The 27,354-nt window shown below is 57.7% G+C and overlaps 1 protein-coding gene across 1 annotated transcript in view; it reads left to right on the forward strand.

Annotated features, from left to right (window-relative positions):
* GCN1 (GCN1 activator of EIF2AK4) overlaps positions 1-27,354 on the forward strand; it is a 54,811-nt gene that overhangs the window by 15,709 nt on the left and 11,748 nt on the right. Inside the window, exons 15-44 of the mRNA XM_056131005.1 lie at positions 1,953-2,105; positions 3,256-3,348; positions 5,091-5,166; positions 5,293-5,452; positions 6,630-6,819; positions 6,905-7,029; positions 7,265-7,443; positions 7,698-7,791; positions 8,751-8,864; positions 8,941-9,139; positions 9,892-10,047; positions 10,612-10,793; positions 11,124-11,204; positions 11,556-11,699; positions 13,415-13,542; positions 13,653-13,842; positions 13,947-14,017; positions 14,425-14,590; positions 14,975-15,169; positions 16,505-16,751; positions 17,470-17,591; positions 17,739-17,853; positions 18,199-18,378; positions 21,153-21,373; positions 22,636-22,704; positions 22,854-22,992; positions 23,086-23,282; positions 23,454-23,596; positions 25,824-25,941; positions 26,021-26,236. Of these exons, the coding sequence (XP_055986980.1) occupies positions 1,953-2,105; positions 3,256-3,348; positions 5,091-5,166; positions 5,293-5,452; positions 6,630-6,819; positions 6,905-7,029; positions 7,265-7,443; positions 7,698-7,791; positions 8,751-8,864; positions 8,941-9,139; positions 9,892-10,047; positions 10,612-10,793; positions 11,124-11,204; positions 11,556-11,699; positions 13,415-13,542; positions 13,653-13,842; positions 13,947-14,017; positions 14,425-14,590; positions 14,975-15,169; positions 16,505-16,751; positions 17,470-17,591; positions 17,739-17,853; positions 18,199-18,378; positions 21,153-21,373; positions 22,636-22,704; positions 22,854-22,992; positions 23,086-23,282; positions 23,454-23,596; positions 25,824-25,941; positions 26,021-26,236 (4,463 nt within the window). The remainder of the gene's footprint in view (positions 1-1,952; positions 2,106-3,255; positions 3,349-5,090; positions 5,167-5,292; positions 5,453-6,629; positions 6,820-6,904; positions 7,030-7,264; positions 7,444-7,697; positions 7,792-8,750; positions 8,865-8,940; positions 9,140-9,891; positions 10,048-10,611; positions 10,794-11,123; positions 11,205-11,555; positions 11,700-13,414; positions 13,543-13,652; positions 13,843-13,946; positions 14,018-14,424; positions 14,591-14,974; positions 15,170-16,504; positions 16,752-17,469; positions 17,592-17,738; positions 17,854-18,198; positions 18,379-21,152; positions 21,374-22,635; positions 22,705-22,853; positions 22,993-23,085; positions 23,283-23,453; positions 23,597-25,823; positions 25,942-26,020; positions 26,237-27,354) is intronic.

Here is a 27,354-nt window from a genome sequence, read left to right on the forward strand (position 1 = left end):
GCTCTCCCGCTGTGCTATTGCTCCAGCCCCCTGGCTCAGTTCTTGAGTGTAGGTTTCTCCTGAGCCTCTGGGCGCATGAGGTTGAGCCATCCTGAGGCGCCTTAGGGCTCAGTCGGAACCACTCAGACTGTCATCTCCTCCCATTGGGCCCCAAGGGACAGAGCCGCCTTCTACAGAACCCAGAACCAGAACCAGGCGGTGTTAGAAATCATGGAGAAAAGGTCCTGATGGGACAGATTCTATCTTGTTTGTTTTTTTTCCCCCCTTTTTTGTGGGGGGAACAATAGTTAGGGGTTCCTCCTGGCTCTGTACTCAGGAATCACTCCTGGCGGTGCTGAGGGGACCATATGGGATGCCGGGGATCAAATCCGGGTCAGCAGCCATGTGTAAGGCAAGTGGCCTGCTCTCTCCCCGGCAGATTCTGAAGGTCCGACTTCATATGGCCCTAAAATGAGACCTATTTTAAAATCCCCTGCTGTGCGCACTGCAGTGCTGCCAGCTGATGGCATGTGGCCTTTGGCAGGCAGCCACCTCCTTCTTGGGCCGAGCCGGGGAGTTCCAGAGGCCTGGAGGCACTCAGTCCCCAAGGGGAGCCTTTCTTGTTGATATCTGCCCCTGAGTAGATATTTTAAAAAAGTGGCTCAAACTTAACTGTGTTTAAAGAAACATCTAGGAGATTCCAGACCTGCCTCTAGAGCGAAGGCGTCTTTCTGTACAGTGCCTGTACTCACTCAAGTTTGCATTTTTGCTGCAATCAGATGGCTTTTAGATGGCTGAGTTCTTAAGATAGCAGACATGATTGAGACTAGCTCTTCAGTTTGAGCTATTTCTGCTTAATGCTTTTTAAAGTAAACACTAGAGAGAGACCGAAGAATGGTACAGAGGTAAGGCGCTTGCCTTGCATGTGGCCAATATGATGCAGTGTCCAGCACTTCTGGGTGGGACCCCAAAATCAAAATAGACACAGGATAAAATAACGCTTTCAAATGAACTTCTTGGCTAAAAAGCTATTACATAATCTAAAAGAAATACTGATAGCATTGTGATTTGTCTAACATCAGTTTAGTACTTAAGAAATCCTACGTTTTGGGCTGGAGCAGTAGTATAGTGCCTTTCATGCATCTGATCCTGGTCAATCCCTGGCACCCCATTGGGTCCCCTGAGCACTTCCAGGAGTAAGCCCCGAGCACCACTGCGTGTGGCCCCAAAAAGAAAACAAATGAAAAAGAAAACGTGCCTTTAGGGCTAGAGAGATTGATTGTAGAAGGGTTCTGGCACTTGCTTTTCATGCCGCTGACTCCAGTTCAATCCCCAGCATAACATATAGTCTTGACTTGACCCCAGAGAAATCATGAAATCAGGATTTGGCTATAATTCTACCAGGTTTGTGTTTAGGGCCATGTCTGGTGGCACTCGGTCGATTTCTGGCTCAGTGCTCGCGCCTGGTGGTTCTCGGGAACGGTGCATAGCCATGAATCAAATCCAGACTTTCTGCAGAAGCAAAGCGGTGTGTCAACCTCTTAGGCTTTCTCTCAAGGGCCTCCCCCTTTTTTCCAAGTGAATCAATTCATAGGTGAACAGATGGGTTCTGATTTTGGAATTTTGGTTCTAAAGGCCATCTGGTATGGAGGAAGAGCTTCACCTGGCAATTGGTGGGTCGATTTTAGCTTGGCCCTGACTCCCTTCCCCGGCTGATAGCTGGCCTTGGGCAACGCACCAGACCTTTCTCCGTGTATTTTCTTACTGATCCGATGAATAGCCGCACTCAGGTTAGTGAGGATCCTTCTAGTTCTAGCTGTAGTAAAGTCCCAGATTCTGGTTTCGCTTCTCTAAGGTCTTATAGTAAGTAACGGGTCTGACTGACCGGGGCGACTTGCTCCTCCGTCACACAAGTAATCTTGTCAGCCCTGGAGATCCGGATGCTTTGTGAGGTGCTGCTCTTCTCTCCACAGGTGACACACTCTTGCAGGCCCTGGACTTACTGCCCTTGCTCATTCAGACCGTGGAGAAGGCAGCTGCTCAGAGCACTCAGGTGCCCGTCGTCACAGAGGGGGTCGCGGCAGCCCTGCTGCTCTCCAAGCTTTCTGTGGCTGACTCCCAAGCCGGTAAGGACCCGGAACCGCCCACGAGGCCACGGACCAGGACCTGCTGGAGTGTCTTTGGGCAGGGGCTTCGGGATTTCACAGGGTTAGCTTGCTCTTGCTCGCTGCGGGGCTGCACCTGGGCTGTGACCCGCAGGAATCAACCACCTTCCACTGCAGTGGGGACGCAGCCAGGACCTGTGTCCTCCCCTGGTCCTCATGCTGCTGCAGGGGGTTAAAATCCATCAGCTCCGAAAGGGGAAGATGTGAAAAGCTTCCCCTCAGCTGGCCTGCCATCCAGCCATTGTGTTCCCTTCTCTGGACAGTATTAGCGGCAGTTTCCTTTTTGGGTCACACCCGGCAATGCACAGGGACTGCTCTTGGGCTCATGCACTCAGGAATTACTCCTGGCAGTGCTCGGGGGACCCTATGGGATGCTGGGAATCGAAACCGATTCCAAACGCCCTGCCCGCTGTGCTATCGCTCCAGCTCAGCAGCAGTTCCCTGTCTTGAGTGCATCGGTACGTTGTAGACTGAGCACTGTGTGCAGTGTCTTGTCCTGTGGTGGGTGTGACGAGGAAACACTTGGGAAAGACTCCAGATCCCTTTAACAAAAGACTTCCTGGTTCCTACTGGCTACATAGTATTCCGTGTTGGCCTTAGCCCACCTCCTTCTCTGCTGTGTGGACATCAAAGATGTGAGCTCTTTCTTGTCTTCCTGTGTGCCAACTGTTTCTATGCCAAAGCACTGGGCTGCCTCGGGGTGCAGAGGTGTTTGCCTCAACAGATTTCACCCAGCTTTCAGAGGGAGAAAGGAGATGCAGGAATAGCTCGTTTTAGGCAGCTGTTGGTCGGTGCAGTTCCGAAGGAGGGGTTTGTTTTCAGTTACAGGGCTGGGTGTCAGGAAAGACTGAAGGAGGGGGTGTTTGAACCAGCGCCCTGCAGGCTGGGAAGGATTTTGTAGCAGGTGTGAGTTCCACCTCACTGCAGAGAGGAAAGCTTGGGGGGTAGGGATGAGCTGGATGCCTGGAGCAGGGGGAGACCCAGAAGGGAGGCAGCTCCTGGAGGCAGCCGAGAGTCCCCGAAGGTGTGGATGAGGGCACTGGAAGGACCCTGTCTGCCCGCGGCCTCCGGCTGGAGGGTGCAGCTGTTAGAGGCCGCTTGTCTCTTGCAGAGGCCAAACTGAGCAATTTCTGGCAGCTGGTTGTGGATGAGAAAAAGCAGATTTTCACTTCTGAGAAATTCCTGCTCCTGGCTTCCGAGGACGGTGAGTCGCAGCCCCCTCAGTTCTCTTGAGTCGGGCAGGGTCTGTGCAGGGTGCAGGCTAGAGACGCGTGCTGTGGGAGTGGAGGCGTTGTTCTGGAGGCGGGGGCGGGGGGGGGGCGGGAGGGAGGGGGAGAGTCTCTCAAGAGCTGCTGTGATGGTAGAGGTAATTATAGCTGATTGGTAATTGCCGCCTGGGTAGTAAGAGGCAGCTGAGCCGCTGGTGGGCGTGGCCGACTCCACTCCCCCTCTGGGAGCTGCTGAACCACTGCTCTAGCCTTGCAGCCGCACAGCGGATGTTACTTTAAATGTGGATTTAGGATTCTGGGTTCCCGTTGGGTTGTCTGCTGCTAATTGGTGATTTAAAGTCTCTCGACTCCGATCACAGCATCTTCCTAATGAGCTACAACTGCTTGTCACTGCCTGGTGTTTTTTTTTAATTGTTGTTTTTGTACAGGAAATATAATTATCATCATTAAAAAATGTCTGAGGGTCTTCACTGAAAATTGTACCTCTGATTTGACCTTTGGCCACTGTTTTCTGAGTATGGATTATCAAGTTCTTTTTGTTGTTGTTGTTGATTTTGGGCCACCCAGTGGTGCTCAGAACTTATTCCTGACTCTGTGCTCAGGTATCACTCTTGGCAGGGTTTGGGGACATTCTGGGGTGCCAGGGATTGAACCCGGGTCTCCTGTGCCCAAGGCAGGCACCTTAACCACAGTACTATCGCTCCAGCTCCTGGATAACCCACCTTATCAACTTTGTTTAGCTTTGATATTTTCCTTTCATACCATTCTGTGCCTTTACCTAGTTCTCCCTTTTCATACAGTCGGCAGCATGCCTGTTCTCTGTCCTATGCTTTATAGATTTGGAAATCCTTTGTATCAGTGTATACCAAGTGTTTAATATTAATCTTTTTTAAGCACTGTAGCACTGTCCTCCCGTTGTTCATCAATTTGCTTGAGCGGGCCCAGTAACGTCTCCATTGTGAGGCTTGTGTTTGGCGTATTGAATGCGTCATGGGTAGCTTGCCAGGCTTTGCTGTGCGGGTAAGATACTCTTGGTAGCTTGCCGGGCTCTCCGAGAGGGGCGGAAGAATCGAACCTGAGTTGGCCGGGCCGGCTGCGCGCAAGGCAGATGCCTTACCGCTGTGCTATCGCTCCAATCTCTTTTAAAATAAACTTAAATAACTTATTTGTGCGCCTTCCCAACAATGCTCTGGGACCTAAGGGCCACCTGCAGTGGCACTTGGGCCTCCTCGTCTGGTGGGTGGGCCTGGCCACACTGTGCTGCTTGAGTCCAGAGGTGCTGGAGGTCGTCTGGGCCACACACGAGTTGCTGTGGTGTTCGGGTCGGGGAGTGTGGACACACGGGGCCAGGAATGGCCTTTAGGGCCTTGGGCATGTCGGGCAGCTCCCCTGCCCTATGGCCTCTCTCCTGAGCCCCTGAGTCTTTTTAGAGTCGCACAGTCATTCTTTTTCCCTTATGCCAGGGATGGTACCTGGGCCTCGTCCATATAAAACATCTTTTGTCACTGAGCTACCTCTTTGGCCCCATAGTATTCATCGTTCCAAAAGAAACGTTCTTTCCCTTATTCCAAACTCCACGTGTGCCTCATGAAGGCTGTTCACATGAGCTGCCACTTCACACCGAGTGGCTGTCCCCTCCACTTGAGCGTTTCAGTTCCATCCTCTTCTCCCCGGCCGTGTGCTCTGTGTGAAAAGGCCTCTGCCGTTCCTCCCCTAGCCCTGTGCACGGTGCTGCAGCTGACAGAGAGGCTTTTCCTTGACCACCAGCAGAGACTCACGGGCAGCAGAGTTCAGTACGTGAGCCTTCCTTCCCCACGCCCCTGGGCTAGGCGGGGGGCATCCCTGGCAGGAGTGGGGTCGTGTGGGAGGGGGGCCCTGCCCCGGCCCTCCTGAACCACAGCCCGTCCCTGCGCTCACAGGCAGTATCACCGGGCTCTGGTGGCCGTGCTCCTGAGTCGTCCCTGGCACGTGCGCAGGCAGGCACAGCAGACCACTCGGAAGCTGCTGTCCTCCTTGGGGGGCTTCAAGCTGGCGCATGGACTCCTGGAGGAGCTGAAGACTGTTCTCAGTTCCCACAAGGTGAGGGTCCTTCCTAACCCTTGGCCCGCCCGGCTGCTGCTGGCCCACTTCTGGGCTCTTCTCACGCACTCAGACTGTGAGCCCAGAGTGCCCTGCTGTGCCCGGCCACCAGTGTGTGGAGGGCCACATGCAGTGTCAGGGTTCGAGCCAAGATTGTGGCTACGGCTGTGTGCTAGGCAAGCACCTCAGCCTTTGTACTCTGGCGAGCCCCAGCCCCTGGTGTGGTCAGGGGCCACGAGTTGCTGGGGATTGATCCCATGCTCCTGCATGCAGAGTTCTCCTCCCTTGCCCCCTACTACCACCCTTTGCATAGGATTTCTCTTCTGACCCCCTTCATCTTTTTTGGGGGTGGGGGCAGCAGCACACCTGGCGGTGCTCAGGGCTTGCTCATTGCTCCGTGCCCAGGGATCATCGTGGCGGGGCCGGAGGGGAACCGTGTAGTGCTGGGGTCAGTTTTATGCCTTTAGCAATACAGCCTGAGCTTTCTACCCTTGAGGAATGGGCATAATGCCTCGAATACCCTCGGACCTCCCCCTTAGTCTGATTTGCTTTAGTGATTCAGCCCAAAGAAGACCATCACCACTCCCAACCTCCCTGGTTACCTCCTTAGCAATGGACTTTTACCTAGGAAGAAGAAGCCTCCCAAGGGGGCAGGTTGGAGAAACCCAATGAAAGCCACCTTGAACAAAGGAGGGGCGCACAAATGCTGCCCGAGCCCATGTGAAAGCTCCTCATGTCCTCGAATGCGTGTCTGTCCGTTCCCTGCTTTGCTTTTTCAGTGTCTTTAAATGAAAGCTTGACACCCTTATTTCAGCGTCAGCCTTCCAGGAGCTGCAATGACTTGCTCCAGGTCTGGCAGCCAGTGGGTGGGTCAGACCCCAAAGGGGTCTGACTCCTGTTCCAGTGCTCTTCGAGCGCATCACTGCTTCCCTCCTTCCCGCTGGGGGGCTCAGGCCCACTGTCAGACTCTGCCCTCCACTGCGTCTCCTGGACCAGCTTCTGGGGCCACCTTCCCACAGCCCCAGAGTCACGGATATCTGCTCTTTCTGGCTCCTCTCACCCTCTCCCGCCAGTGCGGACAGTGGCCTCGGTGTCCGTTCTCGCAGGGAGCCCAGAGAACGGCTGGACGGGGCAGCTGGGCCCGCGTGCCGGCTCGTCACCTGTGGCCTCTGTGCAGGTGCTGCCCTTGGATGCTCTGGTGGCCGACGCTGGGGAGGTGAGCGAGGCAGGCAAGGCCCACGTGCCACCCCGGGTGCTGCAGGAGGCCCTGTGCATTATCTCCGGGGTGCCGGGGCTGGCAGGGGACGCCAGCAGCACGGAGCAGCTGGCCCAGGAGCTGCTCCTCCTCTCCCACCACCCATCCTTAGGTGCGTTTCGGGGGCTCTGGGCTCTGCCGGCAGGGGGCAGCCCTGGCTGGAGCCTGCGCTGACCCTCCTCCCCACCGTCCCACAGTGGCACTGCAGTCTGGGCTCTGGCCGGCACTGCTCAGCAGGATGAAGATCGATACCGAGGCCTTCATCACCAGGCACCTGGACCAGATCATCCCCCGCATCACCACACAGAGTCCCCTGAACCAGGTGATCGCACCGGGCCTGCCTCTGGCCTGGCTCTCCAGGGGAGTGGGAAGTTCAGCGCGACAGGTGACGGTGGGCTGGAGCGTACCCTTGGGAGGCCCGGCACGGGACATGCAAACTGAATTGAGCACGGGAGGGAGCTTGGGGCGGCCAGGTCCCCGGGTTGGCCCTCCTCTGCGTGCTGCGGCCACGGGGACCCTGTCCAGGGCCCCACTGACTGTCCGTGTTTGTCTGGCAGTCTTCTATGAACGCCATGGGCTCCCTTTCCATCCTGTCCCCAGACCGGGTCCTCCCTCAGCTCATCAGCACCGTCACCGCCTCCGTGCAGAACCCTGCACTGTGCCAGGTGACTCGCGAGGAGTTTGCCATCATGCAGACCCCTGCCGGGGAGTTGTACGACAAGTCCATCATCCAGAGGTGAGAGCCCTGCAGGCTCCGTGGCCTCAGGTGCGTGCCTGGAAGCCGCGTGCCCTTTGCAGGGTGCTTGTGAAGAGCCAAGGAAATGGCTGAGGCATCCATCGTGCCAGTGCTCTCTCTTCCAGGCACCTGCGAGGCCCTGGCTGGGGGCAGGGAGGCTCTAGCATGTTCCCCGGGCGGACCGTGTACAGGCCAGCTGAGGGTTGGTGCCCAGCGGGGCACTGAAGGGCTGATCACGTGCTCTGGTGTTGCAGTGCCCAGCAGGACAGTATCAAGAAGGCCAACATGAAGCGGGAGAACAAAGCGTACTCCTTCAAGGAGCAGATCATCGAGCTGGAGCTCAAGGAGGTGCGTCCGGGCGGTGTCACGCAGAGGTGGCTGCCGGCTGGCCACTATGTGTGCCGCACCTGAGGCCAGGCCCGGCCGTCTGGTTCCCTCGGCTCTCCTGCCCTTTCTCCAGAGCGTCCTGCTCCCCCACTCCAAGGGAGCACGTGGGTCCAGCAGCGCTTAGCCACCTCCTCCGCACCGCCCCCCAGCTTATCCGCGCTCGAGGCCCTTGCTGTGTCTGCCGTTGCTCTTCCCTGCAGTCTTGAAAGGCGCCGCCCTCCAGCTCCGCAGCGGCCCTCTTGACCCGTCGTAGTGCTTGTCAAGCCCCACACCGTGTTTACCCGTCTGCTCTATACCCGAGAAGGCGGGAGCTTGATCTTTCTTTTGCGGCGGTGGGGGCTGTACCCGGCGATCCTCCAGGGCTGCTCCTGTCTACATTCCGGGATCACTTCCTGGTGCTGTTCACTGGGCCACAGGGGCCGCTGGGCATGGAACCTGGGTTGGCCATTGCAAGGCAAAGCGCCTTGCCCACTGTACTGTTCCTTTGTCCTCAAGGAACTTGATCTTTTGGTTTTCCTCTGTGGTGCTTGGGGTCATGCCCCGCGGTCCTTGTGGCACCATGCAGTGTGGTACTGGGGACAAAATTCGGATTTCTGCTTGCAGAGCACGTGCTCTAGTTCTTTGCATCACCTCCCCAGCCCCACGGAGAGACTTTTTTTGCGGGGGGTCTAACACCTCAGGACCCTCGTTGCCTTTGTCAGAGATAATCCAGTGAGAAATCTCGTTTCTCCTCTCGTTTTCGTCTGGAAGTGCCAGGTGGCTGCAGGCTGTGGGTGGCAGCGGGTCACCGGGCTTGGGGCCCGTCTTCCACCCGCCTGGTGCTGGTGCGGTGCCTGTGGCTGATCTGAGCTCACCATCCTCTGGGAGGGAGGACGGGCGAGAGCGTTGGGAGACCAAATGGCTCTGCCCGTCGCCCTCAGGAGATCAAGAAGAAGAAGGGCATCAAGGAGGAGGTGCAGCTGACGAGCAAGCAGAAGGAGATGCTGCAGGCCCAGCTGGACAAGGAGGCGCAGATCCGGAGGCGGCTGCAGGAGGTGGGCGGAGCGGGGCGGCCACACCTGCTCCCCGGGGGCCCGTAGACCCGGCCCTGACCCTCCGCTCTGCTTGCAGCTGGACGGGGAGCTGGAGGCAGCACTCGGACTGCTGGACACCGTCCTGGCCAAGAACCCGTCCGGCCTGACCCAGTATATCCCTGTCCTGGTCGACTCTTTCCTGCCCTTGCTGAAGTCTCCCCTGGCTGCTCCCCGGATCAGGAACCCTTTCCTGTCCTTGGCTGCCTGTGTCATGCCCCCTCGGCTCAAGGCTTTGGGTTGGTCTTTATTTGCCTGCTGTGGGTACGGCCCAGGGTGGGCCAGGAGGTGGTCAGGGTGCTGCACCCGGGGTCTGGGCAGCCGACTCATGTGTCTGTGTGTAGAAGCCTGGGATCCCTCGGCCTTGGAGGGCCGCCTTCCTCCCTGAGGCCCTTGCCGTGCCCCCGAGGGCCAGCCACGAGCTAGTCCCGGCGAGCTTTCTGGCAGGTCTTGAGACTGAGGAAACCTGGATGGGTCTGGAAATGGTTCCAGGCCGTCCCGGTGCAGTGAGGATGCGCTGGCCATCGGTGCACTTGGCCAGTGAGGACTTTGCCTTCCTGTGGGTGGGGGAGAAACAGGTCAGGTAGAGTTGACTGGGGCTTGGAGAGACTTTGCCTTTTGCATTGTTGAGCAGCTCTAAGCAAGCATTCTGGTCTAAAGGCATGTTCCCAGGGGTAGGGGCAGAATTGAGCGTATGTTCTAGAACCTGCCGGAAGTGTGACCTGGCCACTGGCTCATTGCACGGAAGGTGGGAGCTCCCAAGAGAGCTTCTCCTAGGGTGGGTGCACAGCCCTCCCCAAGGAGGCCCCCACCTTCTCCCTGGGGCACTTGTACTTTCTACCCAGAGATGTGCTCAGTGAGGTGGAGGACTTGGAGGCCGGCACCCAGAGTGGGTTTCCCTGAGGCCAGAGGCCTCTGCCCCGGTGCCTGCTGTGGGCTGGATTCTTCGTCTCAGTGGATTGTTCCCCCGGTTCCCCTCTCTCGGACACAGGCGTTTTGGTGAGCCACGTGACTCTGCGTCTGCTGAAGCCAGAGTGTGCCCTGGACAAGTCCTGGTGCCAGGAAGAGCTGTCAGTGGCGGTGCGGAGGGCAGTGACCCTGCTGCACAGCCACACCATCCCCTGCAGGGCAGGCAAGAGCGACCCAGGTAAGGGCCGAGCGCCGGTTTCTCCCTGGCCTGCTCTCCTGGGAAATAGACTCGCCCGCAAGAACGGTTTCTGAGTTGGGTCAGGTTGGGCTGGAGCGATAGCACAGCGGGAAGGGCGTTTATCTTTCATGCGGTTGACCCGGGTTCGATTCCCACCATCCCATATGGTCCCCCAAGCACCACCAGGAGTAATTCCTGAGTGCAGAGCCAGGAGTAACCCCTGAGCATTGCCAGGTGACCCAAAAGAAAAAAAGTATTCTGGGAATCCCGGGAACCGCCAATGAAGGTTTAGACCCAGGAACCTTTTTGTGGTTAGTTCTGGTGGTTTGGGGGCCACAAATAGCTCAGGGCCTGTTTCTGGCTCTGTGTTCAGGAGTGACCCCTCGAGGCATGCTGGGGGCCTGTGAGGCTCAGCCACAGGCAAGGCGAGCACCCTGACCACGGTCTGGTCGGCCCTGCGCACTCTGGAGCTGCCGCCGCAGGGAGCAGCTGCATCTGAGGTCCAGAAAGGCCTTGGGCCTTGGCTCCTGCCTGGAGGCTCACGTCTGTCTCGTGTTCTCGCAGATGCGGCTCCCCTGTCGGCACCAGCCTTCTCCTTGGTCTTCCCGTTTCTGAAGATGGTACTGACCGAGATGCCCCACCACAGCGAGGAGGAGGAGGAGCGCATGGCCCAGATCCTGCAGATCCTCACTGTCCACGCCCAGCTCAGGGCCGCCCCCAGCAGCGTGCCTGGCCGAGTGGACGAGGTGCATAGGGCGTCCCGCACTCCCTGGGGCCCTGACAGTTCTGACGGGCGTGGGGCAGTGGCCGTGGGCGAAGAGAGCCCAGATGCTGCCGGCCGGGTGCTGACAAGACCCCGCGAAGCATCCTGTGTCTGGAGGGCCTGGCCAGAGAAGGCCACGGATTGGCTTTTCTTGGCTTTTGTTTTGTCTTTGGGCCACACTGGTCAATGCTCAGACTGGCAGCATAGGGGGGAGGGGGGTGGAGGCGGGATCAGGATCAGAGTGTTCAGGCCAGGCTGTCGACAGTGGGCTCGCATTCCCTGCTGCTGAGAACCTCCTGCTCTCCCCTCCCAGAATGGCCCTGAGCTGCTGCCGCGCGTGGCCATGCTGCGCCTCCTGGCCTGGGTGATTGGCACCAGCTCGCCGCGCCTGCAGGTGAGCTGCCTTCCAGGGGCTGTCACTGACCCCCCCCCCCCCGCCCCTGTTCCTTGACCCTGACCGCAGGCCCCAGCGTGGGACTGGGGGCCTCGTTCTCTCCGTGCCCTTGGGCAGGAGCACCAGCGTGGGTGCTCTTGGCTCTCGGCTCTGCAGGGCCCTTTCGCTCGTCTGTCACATTCAGGGACAGACGCCACGTAGGTCTGCCCCCCTCCGTCCCCGTCCCCACCCCCCACCTGCCCCTGGGGTCTCCACCTTAGTGGGTCTGGGGGCCCTGCGCCCCAAGCCCTGTCCGGCCTGACTTGGAAGGCCCTGGCCAAGCCGAGCTCAGAGGAGCCGTGTCCTTGGCAGGTCCTGGCCTCCGACACGCTGACCACCCTGTGTGCCAGCAGCAGCGGCAAGGACGGCTGTGCCTTCGCGGAGCAGGAGGAAGTGGACGTGCTGCTCGGTGCCTTGCAGTCCCCGTGTGCCAGCGTGCGGGATACTGCACTCCGGGTACGTGCCCGCTCCCTGTAGGCTCGCCACGGTGGCCCTGCTGCTCCGCTTGTAGGGGACTCAGATGCCCCTTCCATCGGGGAGGAGACGCCCCCGTGCCCGGGTGTGTCCCGGAGACCAGGAGCAGAGGCACTGCAGCAGCAGATGTGTTGTGAGGCCCAGCTCTGCTCAGCACTCTTCCGTCTGGCCGTGTCACCTCTCTCGAATGAACTGTGGGTCTTGGCACATTCAGAGACAGACGCCACGTAGGGCTGCCCCCTCCGCCCCCGTGCCCACCCCCCACCCTTTTGCCTTCACTTGGTGCGGTTGGAGTGTCCTTTAGAGAGGTTTGCTCTTCACGCACACGCTCTCCCTGGAACGTGCCTTGTGCTTGCCTCTCTGTTTCTTTGCTTGCTTTTTCCACTCTGGAGGAGCCTCTGTTCTCTCCTGAACGTGTATTCTTTCTCACTCTCCCCGTGCCTTTCTACGTGAGTTCCATCCTTAGAAACTACTTTGCTTCACAACAGAACACAAAAGGATCTCTTCAGGGGGCAAGCCAGTCGCTCCCAAGTGCCTGTCTGCAGTCTCCTGCTCTTGGTGGTGGAAAACTTCCCCAAGTTTTCTTGGGGGATCTCAGAGAAGAAGCCAGTAAAGGGGACTGTCCTTTGTGTGAAGTTCCACCTGTGTCCCTCAGAGCTTAGGGTTATTTGGTGGTGGGATGGATCCTAAGCAGAGCTTGGACTGTAGGGGCCGCTCCTGGCCGTTCTCGGCCAGCCGGGGTGGTTCCGTATCAGGGCCTGGGGATGCAGTGCCGCTCAGGTCCCGCTGTACCCAGGCCTTGGGGTATGTACTTGGAGTACTTGGGGGTCTTTATGGAGGGGGCCAGTAATACCAGGAATCAAGCCAAGTTTGGGCGTGCATAAGGCATCGCACCTTAACCCCTGTACCTTAGTCTCCCTGGCCTGAGGCGGTGCGGAGGGCAGTGACCCTGCTGCACAGCCACACCATCCCCTGAGGGCGGGCAAGAGCGCCCAGGTAAGGGCCGAGCGCCGGTTTCTCCCTGCCCGGCTCTCCTGGGAAATAGACTCCCTGCATGAACGGTTTCTGAGTTGGGTCAAGTGTTCTGGGAGTCGGGCTGGAGTGACAGGACAGCGGGTAGGGTGTTTACCTTACACGCGGTCGACCCGGGATCCCATATGGTCAGGATTGTGTTTTTCCTTTTTTTCTTGAGCTACACTTGGTAATGCTCAGCGCTGGCTCCAGCCTCTCTGCTCAGGAATCATTCCGGGTGGTGTTTGGGAGACCTTATGGGGTGCTGGGGAGTGAATTTAGGTCAGGCGTGAGCAAGGCACACGTGCCCTGCCCGCTGTACTCTCTGGCTGGCCCCGAGGTCAGGTTTTAATTTTACATGAAACACTTCCTGCCACTACGTACCGTTCTTTCACAGAGGAGACTGAGAAGCTAGTGGATGCACAGCGCTCCCAAGGCCAGCGCTGGCCAGGGGGACTCGATGAGAAGGGATAGCTAGGTTCCACACCTGTGCTGTCCAGTGCGATTGCTCTTGGCCGCTGCAGCTACCGAACAGCTGAAATGTGACGGGCTGTAGGCGATCGAGTTTATTTTCCCCTTGAGTGCTGAGGCCCTCCCGTGCACCCCACAAGTCCAGAGGAGGCCGGAGGCTGGCTGGAGGCCCCCAGGGAAGCCTGAGCCTCAAGCCCCGATCCCACCCCTCCCAGGGGCTGATGGAACTCCACATGGTATTGCCAGTGCCTGATACGGATGAGAAGAACGGCCTGAACCTTCTGCGGCGGCTCTGGGTGGTCAGGTTCGACAAGGAGGAGGAGATCCAGAAGCTGGCCGAGAGGTGGGTTCTTGTGCCTGGTTCCTCCTGCCTTGGGACGGGGAGTCAGCACGAGCGGGGCTGGGTGGTGGCGGTGGTCCTGACTGGCGGCCCTTGCCCCCCGTCTGCCGCAGGCTCTGGTCCACCATGGGCCTCAGTCTGCAGCCTGACCTCTGCTCGCTGCTGATCGACGACGTCATTTATCACGAGGCGGCCGTGAGGCAGGCCGGGGCCGAGGCCCTCTCACAGGCCGTGGCCCGTTACCAGCGGCAGGCCGCCGAGGTCATGGGCAGACTCATGGAGATCTACCAGGAGAAGCTCTACGTGAGTCCCTTCCCAGCCCCACTGCCCCACTCAGGCGCCCGCCCGCCTGCCTGGGTTCCCCGGGGAGGGCCCCGGGCGGCACTGACCCGGCCTGTCTGTTGCAGCGTCCGCCGCCGGTGCTGGATGCTCTGGGACGAGTCATCTCGGAATCGCCTCCGGATCAGTGGGAAGCCAGGTAGGACAGCAGCATGGGCTGGGGGGAGGGCACGGCTCCCGTCGGAGCCCAAGTGCCGCCCGCACGGGTGGCCTGTGCCGATGGGCAGGGGTGTCCTTGGCTCTATCCTGTGCTGCCCCAGAGGTCTTGGGACTAGGGGCTTCTTACTGTAGTCAGGTGGGATCACAGTGCTCAGCCTTCGGTGGGGGTGTCCGCCTCCCAGCGCCTCTCCCATCTGACAGGGGTTAAACTCAGGCATTTGACCGGAGGGCAGCTCCACCTATGCAGACTGTTCAGCGATCACCCTGCTGTTGCCCCGGGATGCTGTTTGCTATTGGCCCTCTCCCATAGACAGGTGGGAGAGAACTGGCTCACAGAGGGGCCCCCGCTGCCCCTGGCCCCCTGACATGCCCCCACTTCTTTTTCAGGTGCGGCTTGGCTCTGGCCTTGAACAAGCTCTCCCAGTGTTTGGACAGTTCTCAAGTGAAGCCCCTCTTTCAGTTTTTTGTCCCTGATGCCCTCAATGATCGAAACCCAGACGTCCGGAAATGCATGTTAGATGCAGCTCTTGCAACACTTAACATCCATGGAAAGGTAAGAGCCGTCTCTGGAGAGGGGTGTAGGCCGGGCGGAGAGGACTGGGCTATGGTAGCGGGAGGCAAGGAGGATGAGGGAGGGCGAGGTGCAGGGAGGGTGAGTGCCAGGAACCCTGCACGGCCTCAGCCCCCCCCCCCCCCCGGAAAATTCCATTTGTAGTCCTCTTGATCCATTTGCAGTCCTCTTGAGCCAGGAGGCTGTAAAGTTCTCGTAAGTCTGCTGCGTTCCAGCCAGGAAACTGGGAAACCCTTTGGCGTTCGTTGCTGGCTGGCCCAACAGGATGTCGGACGCAGAGCCAGATCTGGGGCTGTTCTTGGGCAGAGACTCCCCGGACACGGCCAGTGGGCTGACGGGGGTGCTCTGGGGCACGTGGCTTTGCAGGAGAACGTGAACTCGCTGCTGCCGGTGTTTGAGGAGTTCCTGAAGAATGCACCCAACGACGCCAGCTACGATGCCGTGCGGCAGAGCGTGGTGGTCCTGATGGGCTCTCTGGCCAAGCACTTGGACAAGAGTGACCCCAAAGTGAAGCCTATCGTCGCCAAGCTCATTGCAGCCCTCTCCACCCCCTCCCAGCAGGTACCTGCCGCCTGGTGTCAGTCCCCTCCAGGGTAGTGGCAGCTGATTCGCACTGGCTGGAGGCTGTCAGGGCAGAGCTGGAGCTCTGAAGTTGTCCTCTCTGGGCGGCCTGGTGTATGCGCAGGGGTCTCTGGGGAGGAAGTCACTTTGCTTCAGTGGGTGCCTGGAGTTTCCTTTATTTCCTCCGAATGCTCTTTGCAGTGGGGTGCGGGTTGACGCCCTCCCTGGGAGACTTGCAGGTCCAGGCGATTCTCGGCAGACTGGCTGTGAGGGCCCTGAGGGGCAGGGGGTGGGTGCTGGGGGCCTCCCGGGCTGTACCGAAAGATGCTTGCAGGTCCGTGTGGGGCCAGGAATCGAGCCCTGGTCAGGTGCATGCTAGGCGTGGCCCCTGACTGGAGCTGTCTCTGGCCCCTGCTTGTCTTCTCCTGTGCTGAGCGTCAGCTGGGAGGGAAGGAGCGACACTCCCTCCCTGTCGGGTCCCTCTGAGGACCCTGCGTGTCCACTGGCACCTTTCCCCGTAGCTTGTAAGCCTGTATGCAGGGGTGTGTTTTGCTGGGGAATGGGGTCTTGAGTATTACTCGAAGCATGGGGGTGGGGACACTCAGAGATGGTTGACCAGTGAGACTGGGCAGTTGAATGTTTGGGCCCTGGATGCAGCATTCCTCAGGCTGCTCGGTGCTGGGGGGCCTCCCAGGCCAGGCCTGGTAGTACCTGGGGGTCTCCAGGACTGCACTGGCAGTGCCGGATGGTGCCAGAAATGTAGCCAGGGTCCCGCACCTGCAGAGCAAGCGCTGTCTCTTAGTCTCTCGTCGTTGTCTCTTTCTGATCAGCACGTGTGCTTATTTCTCTGAACCGCATTTTGCACCCCTATAGAATATCCTCGTCAAATACGGTTGACAGAGTTGTGGCCAAGTGAAGTGGGCAGGAAGCCCAGTCTGCCAGGGTCCTGACTGGGTGTGATGCTTTGCTGCTCTCAGCTGGGCCTCTGTGCTGTGGCCAGGCCTGGGCACCACTCGTTCTGGCTGGCCGGCGGGTTTCCCCACGACTGACGAGGTGGACACAGAGAGATGTGGGTCACTGTATGGAGACTCGGCAGATGCGTCTTTCTGGGTCTTTCTCTGGGAGTGGGCTTAATCTCCTGGAGTTTCTCCTGCCTTACTAGGCCAAAGCTCTGTGTTCTGCTACTCTCATGACCCAGATGCAGTGGGTGCGCCCAGAGCCGAGGAAGCCCAACCTCGGAGGTTGGGTGACAGCAGTGGCAGGGAGGACCGAGGCCCGCCAGAGGGGAGGCGCTGGGCAGGACTGAGCGAGCTTGCTGAGCCTTTGCCCCCACAGGTGCAGGAGTCCGTGGCCAGCTGCCTGCCGCCGCTGGTGCCGGCCATCAAGGAGGACGCGGGCGGGATGATCCAGAGACTGATGCAGCAGCTGCTGGAGTCAGACAAGTACGCCGAGCGCAAGGGGGCCGCCTACGGACTGGCGGGCCTGGTGAAGGGCCTGGGCATCCTCTCACTGAAGCAGCAGGAGATGATGGCAGCGCTGACTGACGCCATCCAGGACAAGAAGAACTTCCGGCGGCGAGAGGGTGAGCCCCTCAGCGCAGAGAATCCGCAGATTCCGTCCCCACTGTGGCCCGAGGCTGGGATCTAGGGCCTGGCCTTCTCCAGCCAGCACAGTGCCCGTGCATGTGTGCGTGTGTGTGTCTGTGTGTATGTGTATGTGTTTGAGTATATATGTGTGTTACTATGTGTATGTATCTGTGTGTATGTGTCTGTGTCTGAGTGTGCGTGTGTGTCTGTGTCTGTCCGTGTGCCTGTATCTATGTATGTGCGTATGTGTATGTATCTGGATGTGTCTGTATCTGTGTGCCTGTGTGTATGTGTATGTGTCTGAGTGTGTCTCTGTGTGTCTCTGTGTGTGTCCATGTGTCCGGGGCCTTGCCTTCTCCAGCCAGCACGGTGCCTGCACGTGTGTGTCTGTGTATGTGTGTGTGCATATGTGTGTGTCCACATGTCCGAGGCAGCAGCTGATCCCTATGGGATCCATCCCATCGGGTACATGCTGGGCATTTTCAGTCCGAGTGTTAGAGGAAGTTGTGGCTCTGTTCGTGCCCAGAGCGATGGGGTGGCTCCCTGCCTGCCTCTCTGCTCAGCCACGGCCCAGACCCGGGGAGGTGTGTGTGTGGGGGGGGGGGGGGGCGGTGGTTCTGCTCCCTGTTGTTGCAGTCACTGCTTTCCAGGTTGCGGGGCTGCCCTGCAGCTGCGTCCAGAGGACTTCTTTTCCATTCTCCCCCCCACCCCCAGGCGCCCTCTTTGCCTTCGAGATGCTCTGCACCATGCTGGGGAAGCTGTTCGAGCCTTATGTGGTCCACGTGCTGCCGCACCTGCTCCTCTGCTTTGGGGATGGGAACCAGTACGTGCGTGAGGTAAGTGTGAAGCTGCCGGCCAGGGCTCTCGCCTGGAAGGGTCCCCGCAGGAGTCTGTTCCCGGGGAGCCCGGGAGCCAAGGGTCCGGCCTTGACCCTGGTGGTTCGGTGATAGCCCCTGAACAAAGGTCTTTCCTCCTCCCTTGAGGCTGCAGATGACTGTGCCAAGGCTGTGATGAGCAACCTGAGTGCCCATGGGGTGAAGCTGGTGCTCCCCTCTCTGCTGGCTGCCCTGGAGGAGGAATCCTGGAGGACCAAAGCTGGTAAGGCCGCTCCTTTCCCTCTCTCAGCCCAGCCATGGGCCCTACCCTGGGTTGTGCTTCACAGTCCGGGATGAAGCCCCGAGTCGGCCTGGAGCCTCGGTCCTCCCCCAGTTCCGGCGCTGTCACGCAAAGGCCAGGCCTGCCTCTCAGTCGGAAAAGCCCAGGGCTTGCCCCGGTCTGTGGCACACAGGGACGTCAGCGCTTTCCTGCCATTAGGACACTCAGTAAAAACTCATTCTTACCTGGAAACCTGATTGGGAAAGCCAGACGGAAGCCGAGTTGTTCCGGCTCGGGGGGTGGGGGGAGCTCCGTGAGCCCATGCTGTGCTGTGTCTGCCCTCTGCAGGCTCCGTGGAGCTGCTCGGGGCCATGGCCTACTGTGCGCCTAAGCAGCTCTCGTCCTGCCTGCCCAACATCGTGCCCAAGCTGACGGAGGTGCTGACCGACTCCCACGTCAAGGTGCAGAAGGCTGGACAGCAGGCACTCAGGCAGATCGGCTCTGTCATCCGGAACCCCGAGATCCTGGGTATGTCCCCCAACAGCCCTGGCAGTGCAGCGCTCGCTGCATCTGAGGGTGACTGTCGTCCCGTTGAAATTGCCTCTACGTCTGGGAAGACCTTTTCCCTTGTCTTGGTTTGGGGGATTGGGAGCCGGGGGTAGGGAACCCATACGACAGTGCTCAGGGATCACTCCTGGCGGTATTCATGGATTCAACCTTATGTGGTGCTGGGGGCCCAGTCAGGTCAGCCGTGTGTATTGCCAGCGCCCTGCCTGCCCTGCAGTTCCTCTGGCGCCTAGAGTACTTGGATCTTATGGTTGTTTTACAGTGTTCAGCAGCCTGAGGCAATTCAGAAGCCCCGAACAATCACATTCCTGTCGAATGAAAGCTTCCTTTTAAGAATCCAGCCTGGGACATTTGTTTTAAAACTGAGAAACCATTTAGCAGGAAATTTTTTTTTCTTTTTTTTACGGGGAGTCACACCCGGGGTTCCTCCTGACTCTGCACTCAGGAATTACTCCTGGCGGTGCTCAGAGGACCATATGGGAGGCTGGGAATCAAACCCGGGTCGGCTGCATGCAAGGCAAACGCCCTACCCGCTGTGCTATCTCTCCGGTCCCAGGAAAGTCGGTTTTTTTTTTCTTTTTGGGTCACACCTGGCGATCCACAGGGGTTACTTCTGGCTCTGCACTCAGGAGTTACTCCTGGTGGTTCTCAGGGGACCATATGGGATGCTGGGAATCGAACCTGGGTCAGCCGCATGCAAGGCAAACACCCTCCCGCTGTGCTATCTCTCCAGCCCCAGGAAAGTTGTTTTTTAAAAATGTAAAAATCTCTGCCGTTTAAGATGGAGATGTGACCTAGTGGTATACGCTTGCCTTGCATGTGTGAAGCCCTGGGTTCAATCTCTGGCACTGCAAAAAAAATCAATAAAGAGGTTGCCTTAAACCCCCAAGACAAAGATTTCAGGGAACTCTTTCATAAGTAAGGGACGATACTGTTTTGCAAAGAAATGTACAAGGTAGGGCCCGGGCTGTGGCTCAGTGGGAAAGCATCTGCCTTGCGTGCAGAAATTTTGGTTCATTATTTGCACCATAGCACAGATAGTACAATTTAATGTTTTTAGCAAAATCATAAAATTAGGCATCAATTATGTAAATCTAGTTCTAGGGTTTTTTTTTTCCCTGTTCTTTGGGTCACAACCAGCAGTGATCAGGGCTTACTCCTGGCTCTGCACTCCGAAGTCGCTCCTGGTGGTGCTCGGACCATGGGTGGCTGGGGATCGAACCTACTTGGCCGCATGGAAGGCAAATGCCCTCCCCACCATACTGTGGCCCTGGCCCCTCTAGGGTATTTTCATCACCCTGAACAGAAGCCCCATCTGTGGTGGCTGGGGATGTAAGCTGGGGGTAGAGTACTTACCTTGCGCCTGCGAGGCCCTGGGTCCAATTCCCAACACAAAAGGGTCTCCTGAACCCAAGAGCCAGCTGGTTGCAGCCCCTTGGCACAGTTGGGTGTGGCCCCCAAACTAGGAACAGCCAAAAAACCCCACCGCCACGATTGTTTGCTCATCGTCACCCCCCACTGATGGACCCTGGCTAGCACCAGGTGAGCGCCCTCCACCTGCCTTCCCCCACCGACTCCCGGCACTGCAAGGTCTCTGCAGTCCCCCTAAACCCCTTTGAGTTCTCTCCAGTCAGAGGTCTGATTTCATGATTCTCGCCTACTCCCCGGCCCTGAACTGTTAACTTGCCTGTTCTCACAGTGACTGTGCCATTTGGTGCTTCCTTCCGCAGTGTGTGAGGGCGCCAGTTGCTTATACTGTTCTCGTGTATGTTTTTGGTTGTTGCTGTTGTGGGTGTGAAATGGCATCTAACTGGGCTTTTGATTTGCATTTCCCTGACGTGTCTTGACGTTGAGCTTGTCTTCATGGGCTTTCTGGCCATTTAAGAATCTCCTTCGGAGAACTGCCTGTTCGTATTCTTTGTCCTTTTAAAAATTGCGTACCAGGGTTAGAGAGGTGGGACATGGGTTCAGGCGCTTGCCTTGTGTACCACTGGCCCCAGTTCCACATGGGGTCCCCTGAACACCTCCAGGGGTCACTCCTGAGCATGGAGCCAGGAATAGCCCCTGATCACGTGTGCAGGTTCATTTTTCTCTCCTTTTTGGGCCACACCTGGAAGGGAGGGAATGCTGCTCTTGGCTCTGCACTCAGGACACTCCTGGCCGGGCTGGGGGACCATAAGGGAGGCCAGGGATTGAACCCAAGTCAACTGCATGCCAGGCAAGTGCCCTACCTGCTGTAGTGCCCTCTCTGACCCCACCAAAGATCTGAAAAAGGGGGAAAAATTGATTGCCGCCTGTGGTCTTCGCAGCAGTTGAATTCCCCAGCTGGTGGGAAACAGAAGCGAGGAGCTCTCTCGGACGCTTCTGTGCACCGCGCTGATGGCTGCGAGCTCATTCTCACCTGGTCTCGGCCCCTCTGAGCACTGTGGGCTGTGCTCTCCCTGCTACTGCAAGGGCATTTGGGCTTTCCGAACGGTTCTCCCATGAAGCCTGTCGGGTTGCGGACTGGAACTGGGGCCGCGGTGCGTGAGGAGCTCTTACGAGGAGGCCCCCCTCGTCCCAGCCTGATAGCTGCTGCCTGACCCGAGCCCTGACTGCCCCTGACTGAGCCGCCCCCCCTTGGGCGACTCCCCACCTCGCTTCTCCTTAGCGTCACTAGCCTCACTGCGGACCCGGCAGCTTTGCAGTCTCGTAGACTTTGTGCAAACCAGCTTTTCTCCTGTCTGGACACGCAGCCATCGCCCCGGTCCTGCTGGATGCCCTGACAGACCCCTCCCGAAAGACCCAGAAGTGTTTGCAGACCCTGCTGGACACCAAGTTTGTCCACTTCATTGATGCCCCATCCCTGGCCCTCATCATGCCCATCGTCCAGAGAGCCTTCCAGGACCGGTCCACAGACACTCGGAAGATGGCAGCCCAGATCATCGGCAACATGTATTCCCTGACCGACCAGAAGGTAGCAGCGGGGGTGACTGGTGGGCTTGGAGGTGGGCCCTGGCAGGGGGTGTGGGGGGTGGGGTGTCATCTCTGGGGGGAAGGAGGATAGAAATAGGCAGACCGGTGGCTCTGGCCCTTCCCAGCTCGATGCCCAGGTGCCTCGTCACAGCCTGGAGCAGAGGAAGCCAACCTTTGACCTTCAGGAGAGTTGGGGATACAAGCAGTCACACCCGTACCCTTCGAAGGAATTTAGCTGGCTTGTTTGAGAGATTTTACTTTGTTTAGTTATCATCTCATTTTTTAAAATGTACTTAAAGAAAAAACAATTTCAGTCACTGGAATTAGTTCCTCACGGTTGAGCTTCAGTCATACAGTGTCTCGACACCTGTCCCTTCACCAGTGTCCATTCCCTCCACCAGCCCACACCCCTGGCCCCCTCCCCCTCTCCCCTAGTCTGCCTCAGTGGGAGGTGAATTTTTGCCCTGTAGCTTGCAGTCCTGTTGCTGATAGGGATGATCTCTCTCCGCTATGTCTCTGCTTTGAGACTTCAGGCAAAAGAGATGAAGTGAAAAAGTTCCGTCAGTCCTCCAAACTGTATCTTCCTCTTTGGGGAGCCGGGGAATCGAATCTCCACAATTCCTCAACACAGAAGGCCTGATTAAAAATGTTCTTATTGCATTTAAGCTCTTATGTTCATATAATAAATTTATTTCCAAGTTGCAGTGCAGTTGACTCTTAGGGTTGGAGAGATAGTACGGCTTGGGTGTGGCTTGGCTTGCACACGGCCAACCCCGCTTCGTCCGAGCGCCTCTGGGATCCCCCCTGTGCCCACCTGGGTGTAGAGCCAGGAGTAAGGCCTGAGGACTGCTGGTGTGGCTCTAAAACAAACAGGAAAGGAAAGGAAAAAGACAAACACTTTCAGGTGAAGAAGCAGAAAATGATAATGCAGTTCGGAGAAGAGAGCACACGAACTAAGGCCCTGGGTTCTAGGAGGTGGCCAGGCACTGGTCCCGGCGGAGGGGCAGGCCAGGAGGAGGAAGAGCGTGCAGTGAGCAGGTGGCGCTCCAGCCGTTGAAGTCGGGCCCCTGCTCCCTCGGGAGTGCCCCTGTCCGGCTCCAGGGCATTCTTGGCCAGGCGGCCCTGGCTCCCCCCTACTCCCTTCGCTGCAGACTAGCCTGGGAGCCCCCCTGCTTGTCAGAACGTTGAGGCAGAGGCCACAGCAGAGCAGATGCTGCGCACGCCCGTCTCCTTCCCCGCCTGAGCCCCGCCGTCTTGTTGCAGGACTTGGCTCCTTACCTGCCGAGCGTGACACCGGGCCTGAAAGCTTCCCTCCTGGACCCCGTCCCTGAGGTGAGTCTGGGGCCCAGAGAGCAGGTCCCTGCCGTCACCCGAACAAGCTGCTCTGGTGTCTGGTGCAGGGAGGGCTGCCCCGGGCCCCTTCCCGCCTCCTGGCAGGTCACTCAGTTCTGGGCCCGTCTTGGTCCCCGTTTTCCTGCCAGGTGCGAACGGTCTCTGCAAAGGCCCTGGGCGCCATGGTGAAGGGCATGGGGGAGTCGTGCTTTGAGGACCTGCTGCCGTGGCTGATGGAGACACTGACCTACGAGCAAAGCTCCGTGGACCGCTCGGGCGCCGCGCAGGGTGAGGCTTGAGCAGGCCTGGGTCTGACCGGGAGCGGCCTCTGGGGGGCGGCCTCGGGTGCAGCTGTTTGTTTATTACCTCCTTCTGCTGCAGGGTTGGCTGAGGTCATGGCCGGCCTGGGGGTGGAGAAGTTGGAGAAGCTGATGCCAGAAATCGTGGCCACAGCCAGCAAAGTGGACATCGCCCCGCACGTCCGAGACGGCTATATCATGATGTTCAACTACCTGCCCATCACCTTTGGGGACAAGTTCACTCCCTACGTGGGGCCCATCATTCCCTGTATCCTCAAAGTAGGCACCGCGACTGCTGCAGATGCTGGGGCCACGAAGGGCGGGGGAGGCGCTGCCGCTGCTGCTTGGGCTGGGAGGGCCGGGGGCCTCATGCTGTTCTTCAGGGAGTTCCATCCCCGTCGGGTCTGGGGACCGGGGGGGCATCCCCTCACCCCTCTCCGATGTGTGCAGGCTCTCGCAGATGAGAACGAGTTTGTGCGTGACACGGCCCTGCGCGCTGGCCAGCGGGTCATCTCCATGTACGCCGAGACGGCTATCGCCCTGCTGCTGCCCCAGCTCGAGCAAGGCCTCTTTGATGACCTCTGGAGAATCAGGTGAGGCTCGCACCAGGAGTCCTGAGCAGCAGGGCCCGGCCCCTGGCGCTCATCTCGCCGGCACACGGGTCCCATCTCGCGCTGTGCTGCCAAGGGGCTGGGCCCAGGCCCTCTCGCATGCAAGGCACGTGATTGGTTTCTAAGCTGATGTGAGTCTGGGTCATTGTTTTTGCCTTCTCTGTGTCTTTCTTGTGTTTAAATTGTTTCAGTTTTTGTTTTGTTTTTTTTTCCAATAGCGTTTATTAAAACTTCCTTAGATTTAAGGGGAGAGAGGAAGTACGTATTCAGGAGAGAGAATGGGATTCTCTCGAGTGGAAAAGGCAGAGATGTAGAGACAAGGCAGTGAGATAGATAATGTGTTGAGGGGGCAGCATGGACTTGGAGAGCAAGCCAGTTGTTTTCAATCTTTAATGTTTTATAGTCATTAAAAATAAACTTCGGAGAAGTAAGTGTAAACCCTTCTGGGTCTCTCCTGATGTTTCCAGTTCTAATCAGCTTCTTTTAATGTTTCTTCGTGCACACACTCTTTTCTATGACTGTTTATTTGGGGAAGGGGACTTACTCAGCCTCCTGATGATTAGCCTCCAAGCTCTGTGTTCTGGGGACTGTGCAGTACTGGGGATTGAACCGAAGTCACCTTCATGCAAGGCAAACACTTTAACTCCTGAACTATGTCTCCTCCCCCTCCCCCCTTTTTTTGGGGGGGTCACACCTGGCAATGCTTAGGGGTTCAGTCCTGGCGCTGCACTCAGGAATTATTCCTGGTGGTGCTCAGGGGACCGTATGGGATGCCAGGGATTGAACCCAGGTTGGCTGCTTGCAAAGCAAACGCCCTATCTGCTGTACGATCTCTCTGGCCCCCTCTATCTTTTTTTTTTTTTTTTTTTTTGCTTCTTGGGTCACACCCGGCGATGCACAGGGGTTACTCCTGGTTGATGCACTCAGCTATTACTCCTGGCGGTGCTCGGGACCATATGGGATGCTGGGAATCGAACCTGGGTCGGCCACATGCAAGGCAAACGCCCTCCCCACTGTGCTGTCACTCCAGCCTCCACTATCATTTTTTTTTTAATGAAACGAAAGTTTAATTTTTTTTCTTGATTATTCATGCATACTATAGAAATGATCCCTGAAAGTAAAGTATTGCCTGGAGCGATAGCTCAGGGGTAGGGCATTTGTCTTGCGCACAGCCAGCCCGGCCGAGCCGGGTTCAATTCCTCCTCTCCTCTCAGAGAGCCGGCAAGCTACCGAGAGTATCTTGCCTGCATGGCGAAGCCTGGCAAGCTCCCCGTGGCGTATTTCGATATGCCAAACACAGTAACAACAAGTCTCAAAATGGAAGACGTTACTGGACCCGCTCGAGCAAATCGATGAACAACGGGAGGATGGTTCTTCAGACCATTCATGCATAGAGCTAATCCTTATAATTTCTGAAGTCAGTTTGAAATAACAGATTAAGAATTTTTGTTTTTGTTTTTTTTTTGGTAAACGGTAAATGCTTATTTTAAAAGAAAAAAATTTCAAATACAAATTTTCATATATCGATACTGTATCATTTTTATTATAGAAATGATCACATTCTGGGCCTGGAGCAATACCACAGCGGGTAGGGTGTTGCCTTGCATGCGACCGACCCGGGTTCAATTCCCAGCATCTCATATGGTCCCCTGAGCACCGCCAGGGGTAATTCCTGAGTGCAGAACCAGGAGTAACCTCTGTGCATCGCCAGGTGTGACCCTAAAAGCAAATAAAATCAAATAAAATAAAATATGGAGTTGCCTTCTCAGTTCATTTTTTAAAAAAATGATCACATTTGCTTTTTTACAGTGTTCATTCTTTTTTCACATTAGGTGATATGTGTTCATGGGCAGAAAACTTGGCAAGAAAATTTGTGGGAAAGCATCAAAAAATGGAATCAGGGGCCCAGGGATAGCTCAGAGGGCTGGAGTGCATGCATGAGCCCCTGAGTTTAGTCCCCTGACCTCTGCCAGGGGTCACCCGGAGGTCCGAGTGTCAAGCGTTTGATGACCGGGCATCACCAGGCCTGAGCAGTGCAGCCATCTGACTGGTTTGAAGAGTGTCACTGGGAATGGTTGCTGGCCCCAAGAATTGCTTGGAGACTCAGTGACTTCTAGGACACCACCTTGAGTGCTCGGGGGACTCTCCTTCCAGTTTGAACGTGCCCTGCCACCCCTCATGACCGCGGCGCTCTTTTTGGTGTTCTCAGGTTCAGCTCTGTTCAGCTCCTCGGGGATCTCCTCTTCCACATCTCAGGGGTCACCGGCAAGATGACCACAGAAACAGCTTCCGAAGATGACAACTTCGGAACAGCCCAGTCCAACAAGGTGCGTCCCCCGAGGGCGTGCCCTTTGGTGCTTGTGTGTGAGGCCTCTCCCGACTTTCCTGCTCCCTCTCCCACTCCAGGCCATCATCACTGCCCTGGGGGTCGACCGGCGGAACCGGGTGCTGGCGGGACTGTACATGGGCCGCTCGGACACGCAGCTGGTCGTGAGGCAGGCCTCCTTGCACGTCTGGAAGATTGTGGTGTCCAACACCCCCCGCACCTTGCGTGAGATCCTGCCCACTCTCTTCGGGCTCCTGCTGGGCTTCCTGGCCAGCACGTGTGCGGATAAGAGAACGGTACGTGGTCTTGCTCCTGACCCTCTAGGGGCTGGGAAACCATGTTCTGGGAAACTGGGAGAGGGCCTGGGGCTCCCTGTCAGAACTAACCATTGAGTCAGCACTATTTCTGTAGCATCTGCTATTGGCTGAGTAGGGGCTGGGACTCGGGTGCCAGAGGGTAAAAGGCTGTGTCCTTCCTTGCCTTGGAGACAGAGCTGGACATCACTGATCACTCAGACAGATGGAGAATACATCCGGGGCAGGTGTCGGTTGGCACTTGCTTGGGGGGGCATTTTGCCTAGTGGGTGGGGGTGCGCAGAGAAGGCTGCTGAAAGAAGGGGTGCTTCATGGGACAGGAAGGCTAGTCCAGCAGGTAAATTGCTTCCCTTGTACATGCCAACCCGAGTTCAATCCCCGGCACCCCGTGTGGTTCCCCGAGCACCTCCAGGACCGATTCCTGAGTGCAGAGTCAGGAGTCAGCCCTGAGCATCTCTGCGTGTGCCCGTGCCCCCCCCCCCACCCCAACCAGACAGAAATGATGCCTCACAATAAAGGGTGAGTCGGCACTAGGCCGTAGAGGACGTGAGGAGAAGACCGAGGGCCAAGTGCTCGCCGTGCCAGGAGGGACTCGCCGTGCACCAGCCATTGGCAGCTGGGACCTGGCCAGGGGGACTGAATCGGGGCGCTGGCCCGGGGAGCTAGGAGCGAGGGTTCCGTGAGCCAGGCGGGGCGGCAGTGCTCCGGGTTGGGAGGAGCACTTCCCCCCGTGCGGGTGATCCCAGCCCTCGCACACACGCTCTTGGGGAGGGGACGTTCGTCAGGCTGGGTGTAATTCAGCCATAAAGCATTTGCGTGGCATTTGTGATGAGCGCAGTTTGATCCTGGCTAATAAAAATGTAAAGACTGAAGAACAAGCAGGGGTTTGCGTGAGGTGAGGAGGAGGTGGGCTCTCCGGCAAGCCTCGTTTCTGGCTCGGCCCCCCTAAGCAAGAGCTCCAGGTTAAGGATTTTCAGGCTATGGTTTTCTGCAGTTTGTTTTAATTTGCAATGCCAGGGAACTCGCGGGAGTTGCGAGCATGCAGAGCGCGTCCTTGTCCCTTGAGCCACCCTCCCAGCCTGGCCAGTTTCAGCCCCGAG

Source organism: Sorex fumeus, unplaced genomic scaffold (genome assembly GCF_029834395.1).
Source record: "Sorex fumeus unplaced genomic scaffold, SorFum_2.1 ptg000083l, whole genome shotgun sequence".
NCBI classification, from domain to species: domain Eukaryota; kingdom Metazoa; phylum Chordata; class Mammalia; order Eulipotyphla; family Soricidae; genus Sorex; species Sorex fumeus.